Source organism: Anas platyrhynchos, chromosome 3 (genome assembly GCF_047663525.1).
Source record: "Anas platyrhynchos isolate ZD024472 breed Pekin duck chromosome 3, IASCAAS_PekinDuck_T2T, whole genome shotgun sequence".
Classification (NCBI taxonomy): Eukaryota; Metazoa; Chordata; class Aves; order Anseriformes; family Anatidae; genus Anas; species Anas platyrhynchos.
Genome location: NC_092589.1, coordinates 72,739,294 through 72,762,498, shown reverse-complemented (window position 1 = coordinate 72,762,498; position 23,205 = coordinate 72,739,294). Strand labels below are relative to the sequence as shown.

Here is a 23,205-nt window from a genome sequence, read left to right as displayed (position 1 = left end):
TGATGTGCTAGTCACAGTGAATTCTAAGGGCTTTTGAAAGAACTCAGACTATTTTTAAACTATTAATAAGCTCTTTTCCACTTTGATCTTTAATGTAAGCTTTGTAATTGTTTGTATTTTTGCATATATGGGCATAAATTATCCTTCAAGAAAAAAAAAGTGATTGAATAGATGCAAGATTTCTAAGCAGCAAATGCCTCACAATGGGAATGTAATGAAGAAATAAAACTCATTTGTGAGCAGGAATATATTATATTATATTATATTATATTATATTATATTATATTATATTATATTATATTATATTATATTATATTATATTACATTATATTATATTATAATTATAATTGTGAGCAGGAAAAATATTTTGTCCAAAACTGGTTTGAAGCTGCATAATGCAGAAGAAATGCCCAAGATCCATGAAGAAATGGTCCTACCCGTCTTTTGCTGGGGCAATTGGATATAAGGATCCAATAGTAATATGATCTGGAAATCATCTATGTTAGGGTGTGCCTAATGAATCCAAGGTTCTTTTCTTTGCCAAAGTCACCATTAATCTCATTAATATACCATTTGTCTCTCTTTTTCCATCTCTTATATTGTTTTCTTTGGTTCATGTAAATGAAAAATGCAAAAAAGGAGCTATGGGACAGATTTGAAGACCAAGCAGAGTAATTCTTCATCTATTGGAAAGCTGCTCCAAAAGTATCACAGGGAAGCCAGGGAAAAGATTAAAGAAGAATATTAAGAAAAGATAGCCACCACAGTGAATTCCATGAATGGAAAAACCATGCCTTTGAAAAAGGGTAAGAGTAAGTTATGAGCATGGTCAAGAACTGCTAGGCCTGCAGAGTAAAGAAGTGTGGACCGAGACACCTCTCAAATATTATATGGGAAATAAAGTATCATTGTGTGGAATATATTTATATGTCAAATTTATACTAGGATTCAGTGCATACATATGTTTGTGCATCCTAGCAACTTCTCAGATTTCAGTGATTCAGTGTCTCCCTTCTGCTTTAGCTGCATTTTTTTTTAACAATAAGAAGTTACTAAACTATAAGACCTAAAATTTACAATAAGAACAGTGCATTCAACTTCAAAAGAAAAGTTCAGCCTCTTGTCCTGAAAAAAAAGTAACATACATACTTTTTCAATAGGAGAAACATTTACCATTGAAATAAATACTTACAAGTGGCATGAAAATCCAAACACTTCTCAAATACACACAGAAAGGAGCAACCACACTGCCTACACGGCACATCATGCTCCCGCTTCCAACAGCAAGTGATCTATACACGAAACAAATATTTGTTAAGAATTCTGGCAGATACAGCAAAAAATCAGAAATGCATAGACACTTATCACATCAGTAGGATAACATGAAATTATACTAGGAAGCTATTGCTACGCCAATGTAATTTTAGGTTGTTTGTAGTGAAATTCAGCTACTTCTATAATGATTAAAAATACAATCAGCATTCAGCATAGACTATGAGATGAATGAGAACTTTTAAGAAAGGTATAACTAACATATAAGAAAATACGGAGTATTCTCTTTCCTCAGTGAAAGCAATCAATGCACATGGAAATGAAAAATAAATAAAAATTTACAGTACAGTCAAATATTAGACAACTCTGAAGCAGCAAAGGAACTCATCCTATCCTGCCATTAATGTCAAGAGCTGCTGGATATGGCCCAAGAGTGTAAAAAACTGAAATAACAACAAAACAATAAAAAATACCTGCCTGGCAAAAATTCTTACCTTACAATTGTTGGGTACAGTTCTGCTGTGTAGAGGTATATAAGGCCAAATGCCACACCTATTGAAAATTTTCCAGCCATATTTGCCAAGATAATTAGTACATTAAAATCCTATTGAAAGAGATCACAAATAAATAAATAACCAGAAAACATCATTGTTTCAAATGTGAATTAAATCCTTCAAAAGATTAAAGTGACTCTTCTTTAAACACAAAGCAGTATTTATTGCTTGCTTTTTTAAAAATTGGTTTCAAAAGGTAATTTAATGTCCATAAAACTTTACCAGTCCTGGTTCACTGAAGCCCTAGGAACATTTTACATCTGACTTCAGCAATGATAGCGTGAAGTCTGTCTGAAAATACAGAAGTCTATCCTTGACTGACAGCCGCGTTTTTAAAAAAGCCTTTAATCAGCCGTGTCATTTAGCAAGAGCAGCTGCATCTACAGACTCAGGGTTCTATAAAATAAATGTCTACTATAGGAACACTTTCAACAGTATGTGACTAACCTGAGGTATGAACATAATTAAAACACAGATCAGTGCACTTAAAATAAGGAACGGAATGAGTGTGTTTCTCCTTCCCAGTTTGTCCATCCCAATGCAAGCAATGATATAGCAAGGCAACTCCACAGCACCTGTCAGTATGAAATTATTCGGGTTTAAATCATGATTACACATATTCATTTTATATTCCCCATTCTTTATGGGGATTCATTTAATCTAGGAAGTTAGCTTGACCTTACATGTCATGAGTACGTCAAATCTAGAGGTAATCAACGTGTTGGGCAGTTCGTTTGGTCACAGAAATGGCAACAGGCATCAGAAAACAGCCTAGGATATGGTAGTGGGGGGTGAAGAAGGACAAGTGGAGCAGGTTTTACAGCACAGAGAAACTCCAAGTCTCTTTGGGGTGGAAAATTACAGAAAACAGCAAGGCTCTCTTTGAAGAGAGGGCAGCTGCTTACAATATCCCACGTGTACACAGATTTTCTCTTCCTTATGTCTCTTTCCGTGGAAAAATTTCTGCAGCCATAAGGGAGTGGCATTTGGTGAGAACTGTTCACAAATGCTGTTTAAGCACGGTTTGCCCCTAGAAAAATTATATTGAGCCCATGTCTGTCTGGACATGTTTTAAACCAACTTGCTCACGAAGAATGCTCCTATGTCTGGTGTAATGACAGGGAAGAATATAAGAACAAATATGCTGCATGCCTCTACTGAGCACGTGTACTGTGTTGATGCACCTATAATATTGCAAACCAATCTTTGAGGTTGGTATCGGTAAAAGAAGAGGCAGCTAGTCACTGTATGCCAGTCTGCTAAAATATTTGTGGAAGAGGTGGGTACAGTGATTTACACACTGCACTCCATCACAGCAATTTAATTATCTACTCATCCACTCTTCACCACACCGGTCTAACAATATCCAACAAAACATGACAGCCCAAATTGAACTCCAGAGAGTCCCAGTCCTCCTGCGTGCTGATGTACCTGGACAGTCGCATGCACTTCACTGAGAGCACTGGATCGCATAAAACAAAGCACATGACTTAATCCTCTGCTGACTCACAGCTATGTGCCCTATTTCAAGTCTTCTGAAGTCAATGGGATATTTCCACTGATCTTAATGAGCTTCAGATCAGGCCTTGAATGCACCAAGAAGCCTTTATAAACAACTAACACACCATAGGACGATTACAGGCAGACCGAAAGAACACCCTGACTAAATTAAAAATACATGGCTGAGAAAACTGAAATTATTATTGCTTTTTAGTACTGTGATTCTATTTTCTGGACTGACTGATGTTGTATGTTATGACTGCACATGACTATAGCTGTAACTTTTTCTGTCGTTTCCTAGTTTGTGCTTCTCACAGAACAGTATGAATTTTGTGTTGCTGATCTGCTGCCCCTGGCTTTTGCATGAATCTGCTGGATGCTTGAAGGGCAAAGAGGAGAAAAATAAAACATGGTTTTACAATCACAAAGAGAGAGAGAAGAATTTTGTATGCCAACACATTCTTGATTGTGTTTTTTTTTTTCAGAAACACTGAAATGAGGCATGAATTATATCCTTCCTGTGTTAATCAGCTTTATGAACAGTTAACATTAATTTTTTTTATCAAAGTCCATAATTGAAGGAATAAAGTTTAAAAAATAGCCATCAAATCTCTAGACATTTCTGAAATTCATGTTCTAGTTCTGTCAGAAACAACATAAAGTACAGAAAATATTTACCTATGAGAAACAGATTTAAATATTCATTGCCTCCTAGATTGACAGAACTCAGGGAGAAGACGTAGTACCCCAGGCTCCCAGTGAACCAGACCAGCCAGACTGTGATGGTCCTTCTTGCAATGTACCAGTTACAAAATAGATCTAAGATGTTGTGCTTCTTGGCTGAGGGCGCGTCATTGTCACCTGTGCTGCCACTGACTGGACCATCGTGTTGGACTGAGTACAGTTCAGCCACTTTGCAGGGAGTGCTTACTTTGTTCCATCTTGCCATTGTATTGATTACTTTTTGTGCATCTTCGTATCTTCCCTCTGACAGGAGCCAAAAAGGTGTTTCTGGGAGCATCCAGCAGCACAAAACAAAGGGAAGAGTTGCTATGGAGAGAAATATCTGATAGACCCACCAGGTCCGAACCAAAAATCCCACGAGTGTCACAACCATAATTCCTATAGCAAAAAAAGCATGGACATGCATAGAAGCCCAGGTTCGTGCTTTAATGCCAACAAATTCAGTCACATAAACAAAAGCCACAACCAGATAGCCACTCGAAACCTGGGGAAGGGAGAGAGAGAGAAAAAAAAAACAAACACAGTGTGAGGTTTGTATCTATTCTCCATGTGCAACAGCTAGCAGCGTTTACAAATGTACACATTTGTGTACATTTACTTGGTACTGCACTGGCATATTGCTCATTGACAGAAAAAAAAGGCAACCCTAAAAACAAATCAGCTGGACAAAAAGCTCACTCAAATTTTCAGAATACCTGGCACCGTGTTTAAAGATGTGAAGGGCTTTTGGATGCTTTCCTTTAGTGGGGTAGAGCCAGCAAGAGATACCTGGAAAAGAGCCTAATTTGCTGGTGATACGAAGTTCTTCACCTCCAAAAATCAGGTCCTTAATGACACCACAGACTAGACACTCAGAAAAATGAGGTCCCCTGAAGTAAGTGCCATTTCTGAAAATCTTGACCTTGGCTTTTAAGTTGACTATTAAGAGTCTGCACATTACAGAGCAACAAATTTACTAAGAATCACCTTCCATACCATTTTAAATTACTTCATTAAATCAATTTTTTAAAATGTTAGAAGAGAAACTCATTTACACAGTTGCAGGTTCTCATACATTATCTAACCATGCTCAAAGAATGGAACTGCTGGTATATTCTGCATTTAACTATTTTTTCATTCACTGTATATATATTTGAATATATATTTCAATTTCTCTAGTAACACTCTAAACTCTTGATAGTTCAAAGCATTTCAAAACACAGCTAGAAAATCTATGCTAGAAAATACTCCAGTATATTCCTTTGATTAATCAATTCAAAAATCTATTTTCTGGTTACAAGTCTTCCAGTTAATAAACTCTGATTCTTAACCCACCGGTGCTGACAGGAATGCTGCACTGATCTCAGTGGCACAGAACTAGAGCTTCACACCTTCACCTCTCAAATCTATCCTAGTGAGCAGTTAAAAAGCATCAGTTTGGTCAGAGCTTTTTGCTTGTATAAACTAGCATAGTCCCTAGAATCAACAGCCAGAGAGTCAGCGGAGGGACTCCTGCTGATCTCACTGATCAAGGGTGAAATGACCATGCAGTTTTCCTGCTGGGAAATCATTTTGAGCTCTAACCAGGCAAAGGGAGCACCAGCTGCAAGCTCATCTCTTGACTACCCACTCACAGGAAAAAAATAAATGATGGGATTATTTTCAAATTTCTAATCTCTTTTAAATAATTTATATAATTTTTCTTGTAACAACCTTCTAATTTCTTTCTAACATAGGAAGACTATAAATATACTTTTGGATGTAAGAACGTAATTTAAAGTTGTTTACCATACATATATTATACAGATGTTATATATATGTGTGTATAGATCCACATACACACATATACTGGAACAGCCTTCAGTACAGCATAAACATCTAGGTGCTAAACACGTCTACCTATATATTGAGTACTTCAGATGTAGCTTAAAAGAACAAAGAGATGCATGGAAGAGAAAAAGTGCATCTCTCCTCCATCGCTGAAAATGGCAGAGATAAAGATCATACTTAGATTTATTACTTTCAGAAAAATATACTCCATTGGTAACAGCACAGAGAAATGCAATGCCAGCTGCAGTGCAGAAACCAGAATTCGCTGCTCACACTTGGTATTTAATTACCAGTCCAGCAGAGGTTGGGATGGAGGAGGTACCAAACATTGCTTCATACAGATGCTTTCTATTAATTCAAAGAGGAAAAGTGCTGTGGTCCAAGAATATTCAGACTCTCCCTGCTCTGCTGAAATAAGTGCAACAGAGGGGGCTTTAGAATAATGAAGTAAGGGAGGGAAGAAGGAATAAAGGGAGGTTTTCCTGAGAAGGGGTAGGAAATAACATGTAAAAGAGACAGGGTGAGCATCCTTTCTTACCATGGCAAGGAGAAAGCGCACAATCACAAAACTGTAGTAGTCAGACGTGAACGCCACTGCGACGCCAAATACAAACTGACCAGCACTTGTGAACCATATGACACGCTGTCTTCCCAGCCTGCAAATCACAGCAGCAGTAAAATGATGAGTAAAATGATAAACATCCTGTCAAAATAAAGCCGCAACTTCAGAGATCCTGTCTGGAAGTGAGTCTGAAAATACTGTACTTAAAATTTTCACTCACCACAGAGCCTTTGGATTAGTTTCCTGTATTTTCCTTACCATGCAAGAAAGAAAACTTTAATTTTTCAGTAAATTTCCATCTAAACCAAAGAGAAAGGAAACTCCCATGGAAGGAGCTTCCACCCCAGAATTCTTGGCTGGAATCAAAGTGCAGAAGTGGTGTTACATATGCTCATGTCCAGTGTCAAGCTTAACTTCTACGTAACTAATCTACAAATTTATTCTGTCTTATTTATGACATCAGTACGTAAGTGTCACTTTTTCAGATCTTTTAAATTAGATAATATCTAGTTAATAAGTTAGTAATTTCTAACAACAGTTATCTGTGATGACATATGCTTAGCATAGTCACTTGTACCTAAACAAATGAGTGTGTGCTAACAATGAGAAGCTCAGCTGAGAAGACCTAGAAATCTGCAGTAGATACACAGCACCCTACTGAGGAATCATTTTATTCCATTTTGTCTACAAAATGCGCAGAATCATTTTTATCCCATGATAATATCATATCTTGGGCTCTTCTTACCTACTCCAATGCAAACAGCTTTTCACAGATGTAGACATTACGTTTAAATGGAGAGTTTGAGGACTTTCAGGGGTGGGGGCCCGTTTGTCTGTTCTTCTCTGTGAATATTTGGTACTCCAACAAAACAACCCTGGAAAGCGACATTGTGAGCAGGCGGTGTAGCCCAAGCAATGACATGGCACAGCTCTGCCCAGCGCCCTCCCATTTTTCTCCAGCCCTGACCTGGAAGGTCTGGGAGGAAGGAGTCATCATTCACATTTGGGACTCTAATCCCTGCCAGAAGAGATCCCAGTGAGTCCCAGCTGTCCAGGCTCTTCTGTTGGGAAATCTGTTAATTGGGAATGGGAGGAACCCACAAACTTATTTCTCAGCAGCCAGGATGTGTCAGAAAATAATAACTTTCAGCTGTAAATCCATGGTTGTAAATCTGCAACTTGGGATGTGTGCATTATCTGAACTGGCTGTCCATGGCTTGAATTAATGGAAATGAGAACAATATGATCGTAACCTCATAAATCATGTCTGGGTATTAATTAATAAAGCCATGAATGATTTAAAGGGACACAGAACAAATGTTGGCATTATATTCTGGTTTTGTATTAAATACGGTTTTACAAATCCTTGAATAAGGAGGAAGGATTGATTCCATGTGCTCCAGAAGACAAATTAAAGGAAGATCATCTTTGATTTGCATTCCCATGTTGTCACACCACAGTGTTGTGATAATGAGCAATGTGCCTAGTCTTCTTTTCCTGCTTATGCTTTAGCTGTGGAATACATCTTTGCTATCCACCTAACAGAGCTGTTAGTCAACAAGCTCCTGTATAGAACGAGGTAAGTAACACTGAAGGAGTCTTCAAATCAAAATACAAGTATAGAAAGCGTCTAGGACAGTACAACGTAGCTTTGAAATTAGAATAGTCACATGGACAGGTACAACTAGGCGTTCTTCTGCAGCATTTGTGTTAGGAGAGAAAACAGAGACGCAGAAGGACAGAGACATACACCCTCACTGCTGCTCCCGAGTCTGTCTGTGAAGCTGGCTCTCAGTGTGTGACCTCAGAAAACACCCAGGGAGGCAGAGCCAGAGGGGGCTGGCTGAAGGACAGCCTTGGCACCGCGACCACAGGACAGCTCTGATGGAGGCACTGCACCGCCTGACGCTCCTTGGGCCCAAACAGAACTCTGATCACGCTAGGAAATAACTGGAACCACTGCAAAGGTTGCTGATGACCAATTTTCCTCCTGTCTGGACCAAGAAACTGATGCTTAAACTAACCTTGTAGGGAAAAACTGCAACTGGACAGTAAGGAAAAAAAGGGGTTGGTCAAACCCTCAAAGCCTTGGATCAGTCCCACAGAGCTTTATGCATGACGGAAGCTGGGATGAAGCCCTTCAGCTGTTCATCATATCCAGAAATAAACAGGAGGAATCTTTCCTCATGGAAAATGAGGTGAAAACTCATTCCCAGGTTTTACTGTTGCCAATACCACTATTACTATTCCTGTTAAAAAATAATAACAATAAAAAAAATAATCTAAGGGCAAAACACTAGCTGCATAGGACAATTCAAGGGATTAACAGTGGATGATACAAAGTGGGAAATAAATTCCAAAGCAAATGATCTGCAAACACATTTTAAAACTTATACTTGCAATAGGAAAAAAAAAGGAGTTAAACATAGCTGTGAATAAAACAATACCAAAACCTCCTAAATTCATACACAATAAATAAACCAACAAAACAGATAGATACATGTGGAGTTACTGCAGTCTGAGCCTACAGTGTTCAGAGAATGGAACTTTACCTGTCAGCAATATCACCAAAAATCACTGCTCCAATCAAGACTCCGAGCATGAATGTAGGCTGGATTAATTTTGCAAGCCATTCTCGGTCACAGACCAGATCCCACTGCGTAACAACAGTGCTCTTCCATTTTGTATCATCATAAAGAAATCCATCAGAACAAGAAAACACGGACTTGTTGCCTTTATATTCATATGCTAGATCCAAACTGACTTCTCGTTTGGCCTTGCTGCATTGATTAAGCTCCCAGATTTCTCCATTTTCCAGCTGGACTACAATGTAATTCTCTGTTGCTGTCCATACTGTCCAGATGTCCTCTAGACTTGCTTCAGAGGAGTTGTAGAAGAGAACACTACTCACGTTCCCAGGGATCCCACAGACGAAGTTAGGAGTAACAGCCATAAACACAGATGCTAAGTAATGGATGCCACATGACATAGCTTGAAAGACAGATGCAAAATAAACACATGCTTGAAATCTGCAAAGGGAAAGAAAAAAGGTTTACTGAAGAAAAGCCCTCTGTATGCACAAAACCATCAACACAATCATTTTGCTAGAGTCAGCCCAATCATCTTGGCCAAGCTGTAAATGGAGGCATCATCTAATGTCCAGTGGTTTGTTATAATATGGCTTCCAAATTAGCTAAGCTCTGCAAGAGACCAAAGATGAAAAAAGATGCTCAGCAGAAGCCACCTATCCTCAGGAAATATCAGGTGTCCCTTTTGTCAAAAAATAAATGCTGTTAGACACATGTACACTATTTAAAAAGAAACAATTCTGACCTTAAGAACACGATCTGAAGTAACTCCCCACCCTGCGATCCCATCTAGTCCATCCCTTGTTTTGAGGGGATTTAAGATTACCAGAATGGTTAGAGGAACCAAAATGTCACAACCTCAGTTTCTGAGGGATAGAGATGTGCCCATCAAATAAAACAAAGCAAACACATTATGCCCTTCATTTCACCTCATGGTATCTATGTACCTGTACTCCACCTATCTCCTACCTCACTTTATTGCCTTTGAAAGACAAAGAGAGAATACATGCAGACACTTGTAAGAAGAAGCCAGAATGTGAACAGTGTGAAAGGCTTTGTACCAAAAGATAGCTGTAATCTGGGCTGGGTTTTCTCTTAAGCAGGGTGTGCAGTTATGCATTAAAGATTGTATCATAAAACAAACATACTAAAAAAATGTTTTCTACATAGCCTGAATTCTGGCATTTTAACAGCTTTTCAAATATCCTTGAGGTGCAAGCAAATCTTTGTGTATAAAATGCACACGCACTCTGAATGGCAAAAGACTTGCAACGAACTAGCATCACGGACTGCAAATTCTAGGATAGCTTCTGATAGCCTAAACATAAGGAAACAAAAAGATTTTTTGAACATGGTCAGAGTCTCTGCTGAAGTTACGGGAAACGATGCCTAAAAAACAGTTGCCATGAAATGTCTTGTGTGCCTGTAAAAAAGGCAACTCCTTTCTGATACATATCCTTGAATTCCTCCGATAAAGTATGCAACAGGACCAGGCCAAGGACCTTTAGTCATCTGTCACCACAGTTTCTAACAAATTTGTAAACTATCCAGAGCCAAGGTATTTACATAGAATTTGCTGGATACATTGTCTTAATGTCCAAATAACATTTTAATGGAACCCTTCTCTAGTGTAACCTAACTCCACTCACCATCCTCATCTCACACAGCTGTTTAGATGCAATGGGTTTTGTCCCACTTTCTCTTGACAACAGCTCTATTGACTATTAAGCCTACTGATACTCTTGTCACGAGAACAGCTTCTTGAGGACTAAGTACCTAGCTGTAAACTAAAGCAAGGGTGAACCTGCTCTGAAAGGCTTTTGGACTACCTTAGACCACCCAAAACCAAAGGTTATTCTGAAATGTTACCTTTGTCCCCCTACTAATGCAGACAAATATGGTTAGCAACATTTTTTAGTTCTTCAGTGTCAATTTAGTTGCAGTGTCTCTCATCAAAAAACAAACCAAAAATAGCAGAGCAAGACCAAATTCAGTAACTTGGGCTATTTTTGCCGCATTCAGAATTGGATAAAATCAGGACTAGATGACCTCTAGCAGAGTAGCAAATTAAATCCCTACAAACTGTGCAGTTACATCTTCTACTAGCTAGTAAAGAGTAGCATGCTTGGAGCCAGGATGTTTTGGCAACGTTTGTCATTATGCAACAAGACATCGTAGTGCCAGATAGCCCGGTTGGTATTTCCCAGACACAGGAAGAATGAAATAATTTCAAACTCCCATACATTCATCTCAAGCTTACTAATTAGCTCTCCCAGCACAACAAACATCAAGTTCATCATCTCTCTTCTGCCCAGTAAGAGTGAGAAAAAAAAACAAAATGATTCCCTTTCCTCTTGGAGAGGCTCAAAAGAAGATACCAACCTGTTAGGATATGAGCTGAGAAGATGGCATGAACCAATGCACTATATCATTTTTGTAAAACCCAAATCCCGAGAGCATCGCTGGGGCCATAATTTGCATCATTTCCAGCTAATCTCTGCACTAACTTCTCCCTTGAGAGTTTCATTTTTTATCTTCCCGAGCACTTGTGATGGCGCTTCTATAACCATTTTGACAGACTGCTCTGCTATCAAAGCTTTCTGTTGGAAAGTTTCTCATTAAATCTAATCTCAATGTTCCCCTTTTCAGTATAAGACTATCAGCAGCTTATAAAACATCCTTGTGCAACCTTGAATAAATCTTCCTTGTCTTCTATCATTTATTCATACAGAATTATCAGTTTTCCCCCTCTGGTTGCTATCTAAAACTGTATGAATTGCAATCCCTTACCCTTTCCTCATTTTTCCTTTGTGTGCTATAGAGCAGTGTCCAACTCTATAAAAAGCAACACAGGATTTATTTTAGAGAAATATCTGTGCCGTGCCACTTTTCACCCATCTTTCAAGGGTTTAGCTTAGCACTAGATATAGCCGGTTCTTGTAAAACTGTTCTTCAGTTTTCAATGTTACAAAAATCTTATTCGGCTCCAACAAAGAAATCCACTCTACAGTGTCATTATTTTTGTGACTCCAGCAGGCAAGGGAAGCAAGAAGAGGAGAGCACCAGGCCAGATGTGAAGCTATGCAAATGTCTGGCAGCACTGGTGGCTGAAGGCATCCCACAGCCCTGCCTCTGCACTGAGCTGCTGCTTCCCTGCCTGTAAAAGCTCCCTGCTGCTCTCTCCAGTAAAATTCCACAATGCGCTGGCCGGGGCTCTCTCCGTAAGTCCAAACATAATGAAAACCTGAAAGCCCTCCTTTGCTGCAAAGGGAAATTCACTGCTGAATCCCGGACGATGCTGGATGAAAAGCACAAGCTTGTGAACTGTAGCGCATCTCCTGGGGGTAGGAAGAGCTTTTCTTCTAGAAAGACTGATTGTGCAAAGGTCAGGAAATTCATTAACCGGCGTAGTTAGCAAAAAGGAGTTAATTCGGCTGTCAGTGACAACATATAGAAAGCATGACAAGTATGTAAGGAGGATGATATGTGGGACGGGAGAGTACTATAGACGCATTGAGCTTTGCCTGCCAGAGCAGCTGCAGAGTGGACACAGGCCCGAGAAAGTCACAGCAGCAGCCTCATGATGGACACTGGTTTGCCAGACATGTGGACGGGGCAGCAGGTGGTGCTGAGCAAGCCGCAGGCTGGGCTGTGGCAGTAGGTGACAGCAGAGCCTGTGCACCTCGCTGCCCACGAGGCACTGGGTTAAAGTCTGCACTGTCCTCGTTACCTGCTGTCAATGATTGACTTCTTCCCCTAATGCTTGAGTTGAGAATGCTGGGTTGGTAAGAAAGCCTCTATTGCTAAGCTTAAAGCTCTCAATCGCTGGCAACCATGTAATGGTAACCTTTGAGTAACCACACCTAACTGCATTTTAAAAGTTAAATTTCCCTGACCTAAGAGAGTGTTGCTCACACCTCAAAATGTTAAGAAAATTGCTGGAGGAATAAATACTACCAACATTCACCAAGAGAAGGCAAGGCTTCTCTCAGCAAAGTCTGAGATCTGTTTTCCTGGGCTGATTTCAAAAAAAGGCAGGTTTTGGAGAGGGTATTTTACATGCCAGTTATCCTCACATACACACATCAGATTGAGTAATGCACATCGTTGCAAGCAGTAATTTTCAATAGCATTTCATATGTTATTTTTCTTTTTAAAACATATCCTTTTTGCCATTTTTAAGATCTGTGAACATGATGACTGTCCTAAAAAGTATGATAATCTCTGGCTCTTCACAGTATTTTTCCATCTCTTCAGTGACTTGCCATGGGAGATAATTATTTGGCAAGTACATTTTGTCACTCTTGCCAGGAGTGTCAAATATAGAAGTCAAGAAGACTTTGTAGGTTACTGCTCCAGTGTAGAGGCGCTTAATGAATGCCAGAAGTCAAATGAGCATAAAACTGTCTTCAGAAAAGTTTGAGCAAGACACAGCATGAAAATGTGCCAGTCCTTCCTAAAATATTTTTGTGAAATTTCTCCCCGGTTATTCTCTTTTTCAGTTTCCTGCTTTTAGAAAAAAAGAAAAAGAAAAAAAAAAGGAAAAAAAAAAAAACTTTGCATTTTCTGACTCTTCTGCACAGGTTTTATGATCTAAGAAAAGCAAAAGTTAATATTGCAATTTCAGTACCTGAAATGAAACAGCCTTGCATAAAGATAATGAACTAGATCTCAGACCACTGGCTGTATTCTCATGACACAACGTACCCTGTGGCACTGTCATCCTAAAATATTTCCTTCCCTCTCATTTCCCACTGTTTGTTTACCCCCTGAGACACAGCGATCCCCTGAGACTCCCCTCAGATGCGGTGGTGCTTTTTATGTGGCCCGGCTGTGGATTTTATCTGGAAAACTGATCTCACTTGAAAAAACCATCAGAACAGATGATGATTAAAATAACAAAACCAAAACCAAGCCAGATCAGTTGCTTGATCTAATTTGCTTTCCATCCAGGCAAGCGATCTGCAGCAGTCTATTTGCAAGGTGGTACATCTGGGAGGCAACAGTATCTGAAGCAGACATTGACACATCAATGTTAGAGAATAAAAAGGCAGATTAGAGATAAAAAGATAACAGATTAAAAGCAAATATATTAGATTCTCCTCAAAAGCTAATACATAACTTTAAAAATCCTTTCAGTGCATGATAGAGTGACAAGGCTGTGCTGCGATTAGCAAGAGACTTGTACTATTCCTCAGGTTTTACAAGAACTATTTTGACTGTTTGCCTTTTCAACCACCTTGTTAGCAAACTGCTTAGTCAGAAATCACAGCGTGTTTTTGCTTTGCAGTCTAAACTCGACAGGATGGCTTCGGCATTTACTATTTCTGAAAGAATTTGTGTTCAGGGACCACTTTCAGCTCTGTATTCCACGCCTTTTTTTTTTTTTAATGTGAAAAAAACCATTCAGCATTCTTTCCACTCTAAACCAAAAAAAAACCTGTTTTGCACTTACATACACTCACACGTCTATTTTTTGAGAGGATGGGAGCTGAATGAGACTCAGGAGCAGTATTTGTGCTGTGGTACAGCGAGGCAAATTTGGAAGCAGCCTTAAATACACAACTGACACGGCCTTATTTGCCTTGCGGCATCATGAGCAAACTTCCTTCCCTCCTAGGTAGGGGTGGTTTAAACTCTGCAAAGACTTGCGCTCAGCCCACATCAGCAAAGTGGTCGTTCCCAGAATTGGTGTTCAGAGGAAGAAGATGCTGCGTTGGATGCAGATAAACACACCAACATGCACTCACTCAATAGCAGCCACCAAACCATTCTTACCATCCTTTTAGAAATTATTTCCTGAAGAACTCTAACACTTCTATCCTGACTATCATTTCTTTATGGATCTGTATCTATGTGTCAGATGAGCAAACTCACTCAAAGTGATGCCAGCCTTTGTTGAGTGGCATGAGGAAATGCTTTCCGTTTACCCAAACAGCCTTTTCTCATACACTTTTTATCCATATGCAACAATTTTACGTTGTCTGGAAGAATCATTAAAAAGACAATGTTGCCAGCTACCATCACAAAGTGGTATCTAAGATACGTTCCCTGTGCTTGGGTTTCAAGGTTTTGCAAGAAGAGTACCATTAATTTTCATACTATCTTTTGGGAATGTTTACCTTTAACAGTGGCTATGGCAGGTCCTTTTTATTGCAGTGCCTATGTAAATGACTCGATATGCACACAAACACGAGAGGAAAACTCTGCTTAAATTAATCCAATAACTACTGCCTCTGAAAGGTTTTTGCTTCTCATGAAGTCTCCTAATTTTGTTTTTATATGTTTTTCTATATAAGTCTGAAATTTAAAGAAAATCAAGATTATTTTTATTTTTTTGTATTGCATCACTTGATTTGAGGTAATTGAATGCATCCCATTGCTAACGACATAATGATCCAAAACATAATAGGAACTCCTTTTTGAACGCTGATTCAAACAAATCCCATTGAGTTCTAACTTTCTTCAGGTCAACCTTATTTTTTGATGACCAAAGTCAGAACAAAGCACTTTTTTTTGTAATTTTTGTGCATTTGCACCCATCCAGGTGCCAGCAAAGCAGCCCCCCCCCCAGCTGGCGGTCGTGGCTCCATGTGGGGCTACAGCAGGATGGATATTGGCTGGAGTCTGCCAATTTCATTCTAGTTACCCACGTGTCCCTTCTGCTTTATGTCTCTCGAGGACATGTACCAAGTAATTAAATTAAAAAGAACATGACCATGCAGCTTTCAAGTTATTTCAGTTTGGTTTGGAATTATTTGGATCGGTGCTAAACACAGGAGGTAACTGTTCAGGAGTAACTGCTTCCAGCTCTGGACTTTGATGCTTCCTTTCCAGGGGCAGCATTTGTATAAACATCTACCATTTAGAAATTCAGCGTGTACTCTGTCTGCATAATATATTAGTAGTGTTACTTCTTACAGGAAAAACTGAATTCTAATATTTTCAGTAACACTGTTTCCTTTTGGTCAGCCTCTTTTTTGGGGACAAAGCCAAACTATGTCCTTAATTCCCTTCTGTGTTGTAGTGTTTCCATCAGCTTACGTAAGCAAATCATTTCACACCACAATCTCCAAAGTGTCTACTAGAATTTAAATGTTTTAATTGAGATAGCACCCAATTGCAGGCAGAGGCACTGCTTTGCTACTAGTAAATTTACTACTAGTAAATCCGATGTTTTCTGCTGTTTAACCTGATTACACCTAGCACTAACTTTGTTCTAACTATGGAAGTTTATTTGATCTGAATTTTTTCCATCTTTAGTCCTGAAATAAAACTCATCAGTTTTCATATGAATTCTGTGCTTACTTATTTGTTTATATATTCCTATTGCAAGACCAAGCCTGGTATAATTGAAGGTGCAAACACATGGAGTGAACACTTGCCATTGCAGTGATGAAATGATGCTTAAGAATTGTTTCTTTGGTCCGTATTCACAGTAATGCCTAAGAAAATTTGGATGGAGACAGCTCATTTTCAGTCTTAATTCCACATAAATTCTCTTGCCATGCCACATATTGGTAAGTAATAAAGGCTGTAAATTTCTATATAGGAAATCTAATTTCTCCCCACTTGGAATATGATTATAGAGTTTCTCGTTCTTCACAGGTTTTTGAAAGATCTCATGGGAAAAGGTAAAACAAGCAAGAAATCTGCATAATCAATTCAAGCATACTGGATGTCTCTTTCCTAGCATGTGTTTATAATCATTCTCGCATATACTAGTATATTCTGAGTTTCCACTTAAAATAATAAAGAATATTAGCTCTACAAATCAAATTATATTTAAACCACTTATGTGAGTTTCGTTCTTCCTTAATATAAGCAATGATTTTACCCATAACATGACTTTTGCAGCCAAGAATACGATTAAGATGACCTAGGCCATTTCTGTGGGCTGCACAAAGCCTTGTATCACCTGGGTAATGGGGCATTTTGCTATCCCTTGCTCCCTTTTAAACTTTTACAGTGTTCTAGTGTTAATTGTGACTTTCAACACAGTGAGTCGTCATCAAGAGCAAATAGAATCACTTCAGATGTAATTAGATACACTGCAGAAATTAAGTGCTAGATAATACAGTGCCTTCTAAAATTTGCGACAACATATAAATCAAAGTATTGCTTGAGGAAAAGCAACTCGATTTCAGCCAGAGATTCTTTCCTGCCAAAGACAACACAGCAAGTTGCAATTCTCCATGCATACAATTCTACGTATGTAATTCTACAATTCTTCAACTTGGAGAAAGGGAGGCAGAGCAATCTGCGGTGTGATATGGTCTATGTAATTTCTGTTCAACTTGTCTCTTGGCTCTTGCAAGGTCAGATGGTCGGTCCCACCCATGTTCCTATTTCTCAGCCAGGTTATCATCCCCGATGGGCTATCTTCTCCAAGACAAGCCAGGTTATCTCTACACCTACATTAAAAGAGGTTGCAAAGCTCAAGACGACTTTCAGCTACTTTTGCAGGCTCGCAGCTTACCTTCTCTCCAAACCGCCCCTACTCACAGTAAATGTGCAGCCCACTCTGATTAGAAGTCCTCAATCGCTTCTCCCTGGATGGTCATGGGAATCTGCCCCTTAGCAAGATGTGATTAAACGATTAATTCCCACTGGGGAGTTTTTCAGTTTGTTTTGTTTCGCCTAGCAGCCTGGTCGTGAACTTCTGTCCAGTTCTTAATTCCTTAGACCCCTTCCAGTTTCACTGTTGGATATTGGTTCAGCTAACCTAGCTGTGTCTTCACAGGACAAGAAATATATTTCTGCTTTCTCTCTTCCAAGAGATTTACATTGTTGACTATATAGAATACTATGAAATGTCAGAAGTTGATTTAATAGACCTTGGATATTTGAAACACTGCCATTCATTTTAATTAGACAGAGAGCTTTTTCACAACCTCTCCAAAGAAGAAAAGCCAAAATCTTAACAGCATTATTGATCTTTCCAAAGAAAATATATTTTCATTAGTTTTATTGGTCATCTGTCTCTTCCATTACTGACAGACTGATTTTTTCTATACTGTTGTTGATTTCTTCATGGAAAGTAGACAACATTTCTATTTCTTCTAATTCGAGGAAGATGATCCTACCACCTTTCTCATTAAACGCTTAAAATTAATTTAACTTAAAAACAAAGAAATACAGATGACAGATTTCACTGTTTCCAAGGCCACTTTAACATCTTACTAAACATGTTCTGTAATGTCCTTTTATCTAGTTATACCTCCGCAGTAGAGTCAGGTGCTTTCTTTGAGTCTTTCTCTTACGGTAAAAGGGAGTGATCTGGAATAATGCTGTTTTCAAACCTTACATAACTATTTGTAAGAAATACATGGGGCTCCCATTCTCCATGAGAATCCAACAAAGAAGCTGGATTCTGCTCAGACCTGCCAGGACTCTTCTGCACAGATCTGGTTTTGTACCATCCGCATCCATTTAGAACAGAGACCAAACAGAGCTCACTCAGCTCCACTGATCTACAAAGAACCATGGACCAAACACAAATTCTCCCTCAGAAGGGTGGAGCTGAAACAAGTTGCTGGGTAATTCCCAGCTCTGCTGACCGAAGCCAGTTCCAAAGATCTAAATAGCAGAAAAAAAATCCAAATGGTAATTTGTTTCAGAGTCTGAGACATGAATAAAAGTTATTTTAATGAAATGTGGTCTTATCTGTATAATTTCACCATATATTCAGTGGCTTTGTGTCAGAAAATGCTTTTGGATATTGATTATCTTATTGCTTATTTTCCACATTTCATATTTGACTTTCTCTCTAGTACTAGGCAGACATTCGAATGAAATACTACTTCAAAGATATGGTAACATTTACTTCGTGAGCAAAGGCTAAATGAATAGTGTCAGTAATATTTTCTAACTTTTCAGCAAGGACACAAAGATCTATTAGCAATTTAAGAGTTAAAAAATGTACTTTTGCCTACTTTGTAAGTTCTAAATGACCGTATTAATCTTCCTTTTTTCCTTTTCATGAAGTCAGCTGCAGGTTTTGTTTCCTCACTTTCCATCTCCTCAGGACCCCAGTGTTTTCAGAATTGGCTTGACCTCTTTACTCTGATCTTAATGCTCTCAATTCAGTCTCTGGCCAGAATCAATCTTTCCTGGAATTACCTGCATTCAAGGAACTGACAGCAGGTATTGCTGACGGAATGCCAACAAGGTGGCAAGCACTGTAACAGCAGTACAGCTGCATATCTGATGGGTTTTCTGCAATCTGACATACAGCAGAGCAACGCAAGGCTCACGGTACCTGCTTTGAGCTGTCTTGAAAGATGTTGGCTAATGCTGTGACGCAGAAAGTGTGCTGCCAGAAGCATCTCCCACATCCCAACCTCCTCGCTAAGCCTTAGTTAGTTAATATAAGTTGGAAGTGAAGAAAGAATCTGGATGTATACTGTTCACTTGGATGCAATATATGGTATACAGTGTGCAATCATACATCTGCAATTCTCTAGATCCCCTTTTCACTCAAGGAGGAAGCACAGACAAATCTAGGTGCAGCACTCATCCTGTCCTAAAGCACTCACTGAAAATGAGACAGATGAATTATGCCTATAAAAGGGCATTTTCCCCCTTGACAAGGTGACTAATGCAGGTGTCTGAAGTTTACACTGTACACCTGTAAAGTCAGTGAGATGAGCTCACTAACTTTATTTTATTTACTCTATTGAGCCTTGATTTGAACAGCTAACTTCCCTGTACAGCTAGCACAGACTTATACGGATGGATCAGGTGGGAACCTAGACCCTTCCACATCCCCTTCACAGCTTAGAGAGGAGGAGGATGCAACATGGCCAGAAAAGGCCAGGCTACATCCATCCATGGAGACAGTACGCTGAAGTGACACTGAGCCCCATCCAAAAGTGCGATGCTGACTGCTCTTTTTAGAGCAGCAAATTACTCCCAGCTTTCTGAAGCATCTGTATTCTTCTTCCTGCTGTCTTACCTGCCTTTTCCATCTGTTCTCCAGGCTGCGGCCTCTACTCCTGTCCCAGCACCACCACTGCCTACAAATAACAGGAAGAGGAATCCCCACTTCTCCTCTTAATGAAAACATTTTCTTGAGGAAAGGGTTCAGTCTCTGATCCAATGGATGGTGCTTCTAGATTCCTCAAACCACCTTTTTGTTGCATGTGAACTTCGGAGAAGACCTGGTCTGAGGGAGCTAGGCATTACAATTTGGCTGTCAATGTATGATATGAAGGCATACACCAGCTGTCTAGGTAATTTCAGTATTTTTCAAGGAGATGAGATTTCTCCCCAAGTATGTGGACAGCCTGTCCGAGCAGCCATCATTAGTACCTGTAAATCTCTGTCTCGTTTGTCTTCATGCTGTTTCTAGTCTTGCCCTTGTAATAGAGACCTCAGTTGGTATTTTCTGTCTTGCTATTTTTTCTGTATTTCTGAGAAGCTGATAAGCTCATGTTCTTGCTCAGCCACTATAGCTTAATGCCTCGAGCCACCTGAAATGAAACATCAGCTGGGTATGTATTTCAGTCCCATTCTTGTTGCATACAGCAACATGGTAGCACAGGAAATTTCACAGCATGTGCTGAAGCTTTCTGGGGCCTTAGACAAATTCTCTAAATATTCTACTTGAATCATTTCTCTTCCCACAATAAACTGCTCAAACTTCTTGTGAGTAAGCCCTTTCATAAAACATGTCCTTCCCACTTTAGAAAACCTTTGTGCTGTTGAAAATCGTGACAATTATGAGAAAATTACTGGCAGAGCTTTTACAGAAGCAATAGAGCTTTCACAGGAGTGACATATCACGCCCCAAATTACAGAGAACACACTGTGCAGCGCCTTGAGTGTTTAATTTTCATTCATACCATAATATTTGGGGATGAAACAGCTGATCATCAGCTCCTTGATGCGTGTGATAATCGCCTCATGCTGTCATAACTCTGTCCATGCTACAACTTTGTCCAGAAGCCACCCTGGCGGGCTGCCGACATTTCAGAGGTGCAATCTGAATCTCAGCGGCTGGCTTACAAATCTTAACTGATTTACTATCTTCTGTGATTCTACCATTTTCTGGTATTGTGACCTACCTTTTAATTTCCTCTTATAATCCCCTTTTTCACTCCAGACACAGGCAGGGTGAGGTTGCCAGCACACTCGGGTGCAGTACAGTTTTGTCTATACAGATCCTGTGCTAGACTGCCTCAGGTACGACCTGGATCCCAGCAAATGTTTGTTAGCACCTCTTGCAGACAGCACTGCTAGTGATTTTCACCATTACCAAGGAACACTTGCCAGTATCCATCTTTGGTTCTGAGCCCTGAGAATATTCCTACTTTTGCCTAGTCCAGCATAGATAATAAGAGCTTTGTTTCAGCTGCTAGAGCCTGCTCTGTGAAAACACATGGCTTGTCTCACTTCTCCAAAGCTATGATGATGCTATGCAACCAGTGGGATCGAGTAATCTGTGCAAAATACCCAGACACCAAAAAAAAAAAAAAGGTCAAAACAAAATGAAACAAACAAACAAACAGTTCTTACTAAAATGGAGCTAAATCCACTTATTTTACCCTCTGGGCACCTGAGACGAGCACAGGCTGCTTCAGACGTTACAATACAGTACAGTTATAAAGCTGAAGAACTTTTATCAAGCATTTCTGACAAACACCACCCCTGACTAGGAGCCAAAAGAGGACTTAGATTTGAGATTCTTCTCTCTGGCACATTCCAGTAAACACAAACAGCTGTCCACTGACACAGTTTGAAAACCAAGTGGCAGATACGTTGCTATAAATTTGTCCACTGCATAAAGTACCTAGCATATAGGGGAAAAAAAGTTTTTCCAAAAGCAGTATCTATACCACCAGTATTTTGCTCACCTTTGGGGAAACTACTCAAAGTTTAAACAGGAATTCACATTATTTTGTTTACAAATACCAATATTGTGTAGGATGCACTAAACACTAAATGTATTAGTATTCAGAAAATGCTTGTAATGTTTCTGTCTTTAAAGTAAAAGCAAATCATGTTCTCAAATGCTGAATATGATTACCTTCTTCTCCATACTATCCTGGAAAAGAAGTGATATTTTTGCATGTGCAGCAAGAACACTTCTCAGCTTGAAAAATGTAGTTCTGTTGGAAAAAAAAAACTTTCAAGAAATCTATAAAATAAGTGAATTTTTTTCTTTTCCATGAGAAGAAATGAGCGAGCATGTTCTTTGAGATACTCGGGACTCTGGTATTTGATACACACCCAGAAATTCCTGGAAAATTCCTGAAAGTATCATGTACACACCACAGTTTGCAGAAGACATAATCAGATCTCCACAAGAGCTGGAAGCTATGAAACAGGAGAGGGAATAAGGGCATCAGCCTGTAAATAGGAGCCTGGAAAAGTTCTGAGATGTGAAGACAGATGCTTTGGTGAAGGCCTTTAGAATTGAACCAAGAACTCTACAAAGTGGAGAGAAGAGAAACTATGTTAGCACCAAGTGTTCAAACATTGCTTTTACAGCACTGACCTGCAGGGACTGCATTGCAAACACCCATTGCCTTGACTTTTGTAGAGATTCTTTCAGTCTTTTATGAGCTAAGCATGATCTACAATCTATTTATACACACTAGAAAAGTTCCAGGGCAATTAACAGAAAACACTGAAACTGCTGAAAAATGTGGCCATCTCTCCTGGACTCCGTGTCTGGATGGAACAGGTGGGCAACCTGTCCTGCTTCTCTCCTTTCCCCAGTGCTAATCCTGGTAGGGGTTGCTTCTGAAGTCCGAATTGTAGCAGCTTCACCGACCGGGCAACAAGCTCATATAAGGCAATAGCGTGAAGGTGTTAAAGGCTGAAGAAATACACAAACATTTCACTAAAGATGAAAAGCAGTCATTGCTAATTTGTTAAATAGCCTAACTGCTGATACAACATTGCATTTATAAAACCAACGTTTGAAAATCCGGCTAACGTCATTTTGTTAAAAAAAAAAAAAATAGTTTGAAAGAAAAGACGTTTTTTAATAAGATTCTAGAAATCCTTCATTACAAAACCTGAGAGGCAGAGAGGGAGAGCCCACAGGGACAGCCTAGCAGGAGGTGCTGCATGGGAGAAGGATGCAGCCTGATGCAGGTAAATCGGGAGCCTTGAGGTCCAGCAGCTCATTAGAGATGAAGCCTCTTGGGGCAGACAGGACATTTTT

General features: G+C 39.4%; 1 protein-coding gene across 4 annotated transcripts in view; it reads right to left on the bottom strand.

The window, feature by feature from the left end:
* Positions 1–23,205, bottom strand: part of SLC22A16 (solute carrier family 22 member 16) — a 33,945-nt gene that overhangs the window by 8,434 nt on the left and 2,306 nt on the right. For 2 of the 4 annotated variants that reach the window (XM_027454713.3, XM_013096608.5), the window contains exons 2-7: positions 8,994–9,470; positions 6,418–6,535; positions 4,005–4,554; positions 2,274–2,401; positions 1,767–1,876; positions 1,193–1,292 (exon numbers count right to left, since the gene is read on the bottom strand). In XM_027454713.3, coding sequence (XP_027310514.3) covers positions 1,193–1,292; positions 1,767–1,876; positions 2,274–2,401; positions 4,005–4,554; positions 6,418–6,535; positions 8,994–9,470 — 1,483 coding nt within the window. Of the gene's footprint in view, positions 1–1,192; positions 1,293–1,766; positions 1,877–2,273; positions 2,402–4,004; positions 4,555–6,417; positions 6,536–8,993; positions 9,471–20,342; positions 20,504–22,262; positions 22,463–23,205 lie in introns of all 4 variants that reach the window. The other 2 variants (XM_072036103.1, XM_072036104.1) reach the window with 2 other exon arrangements.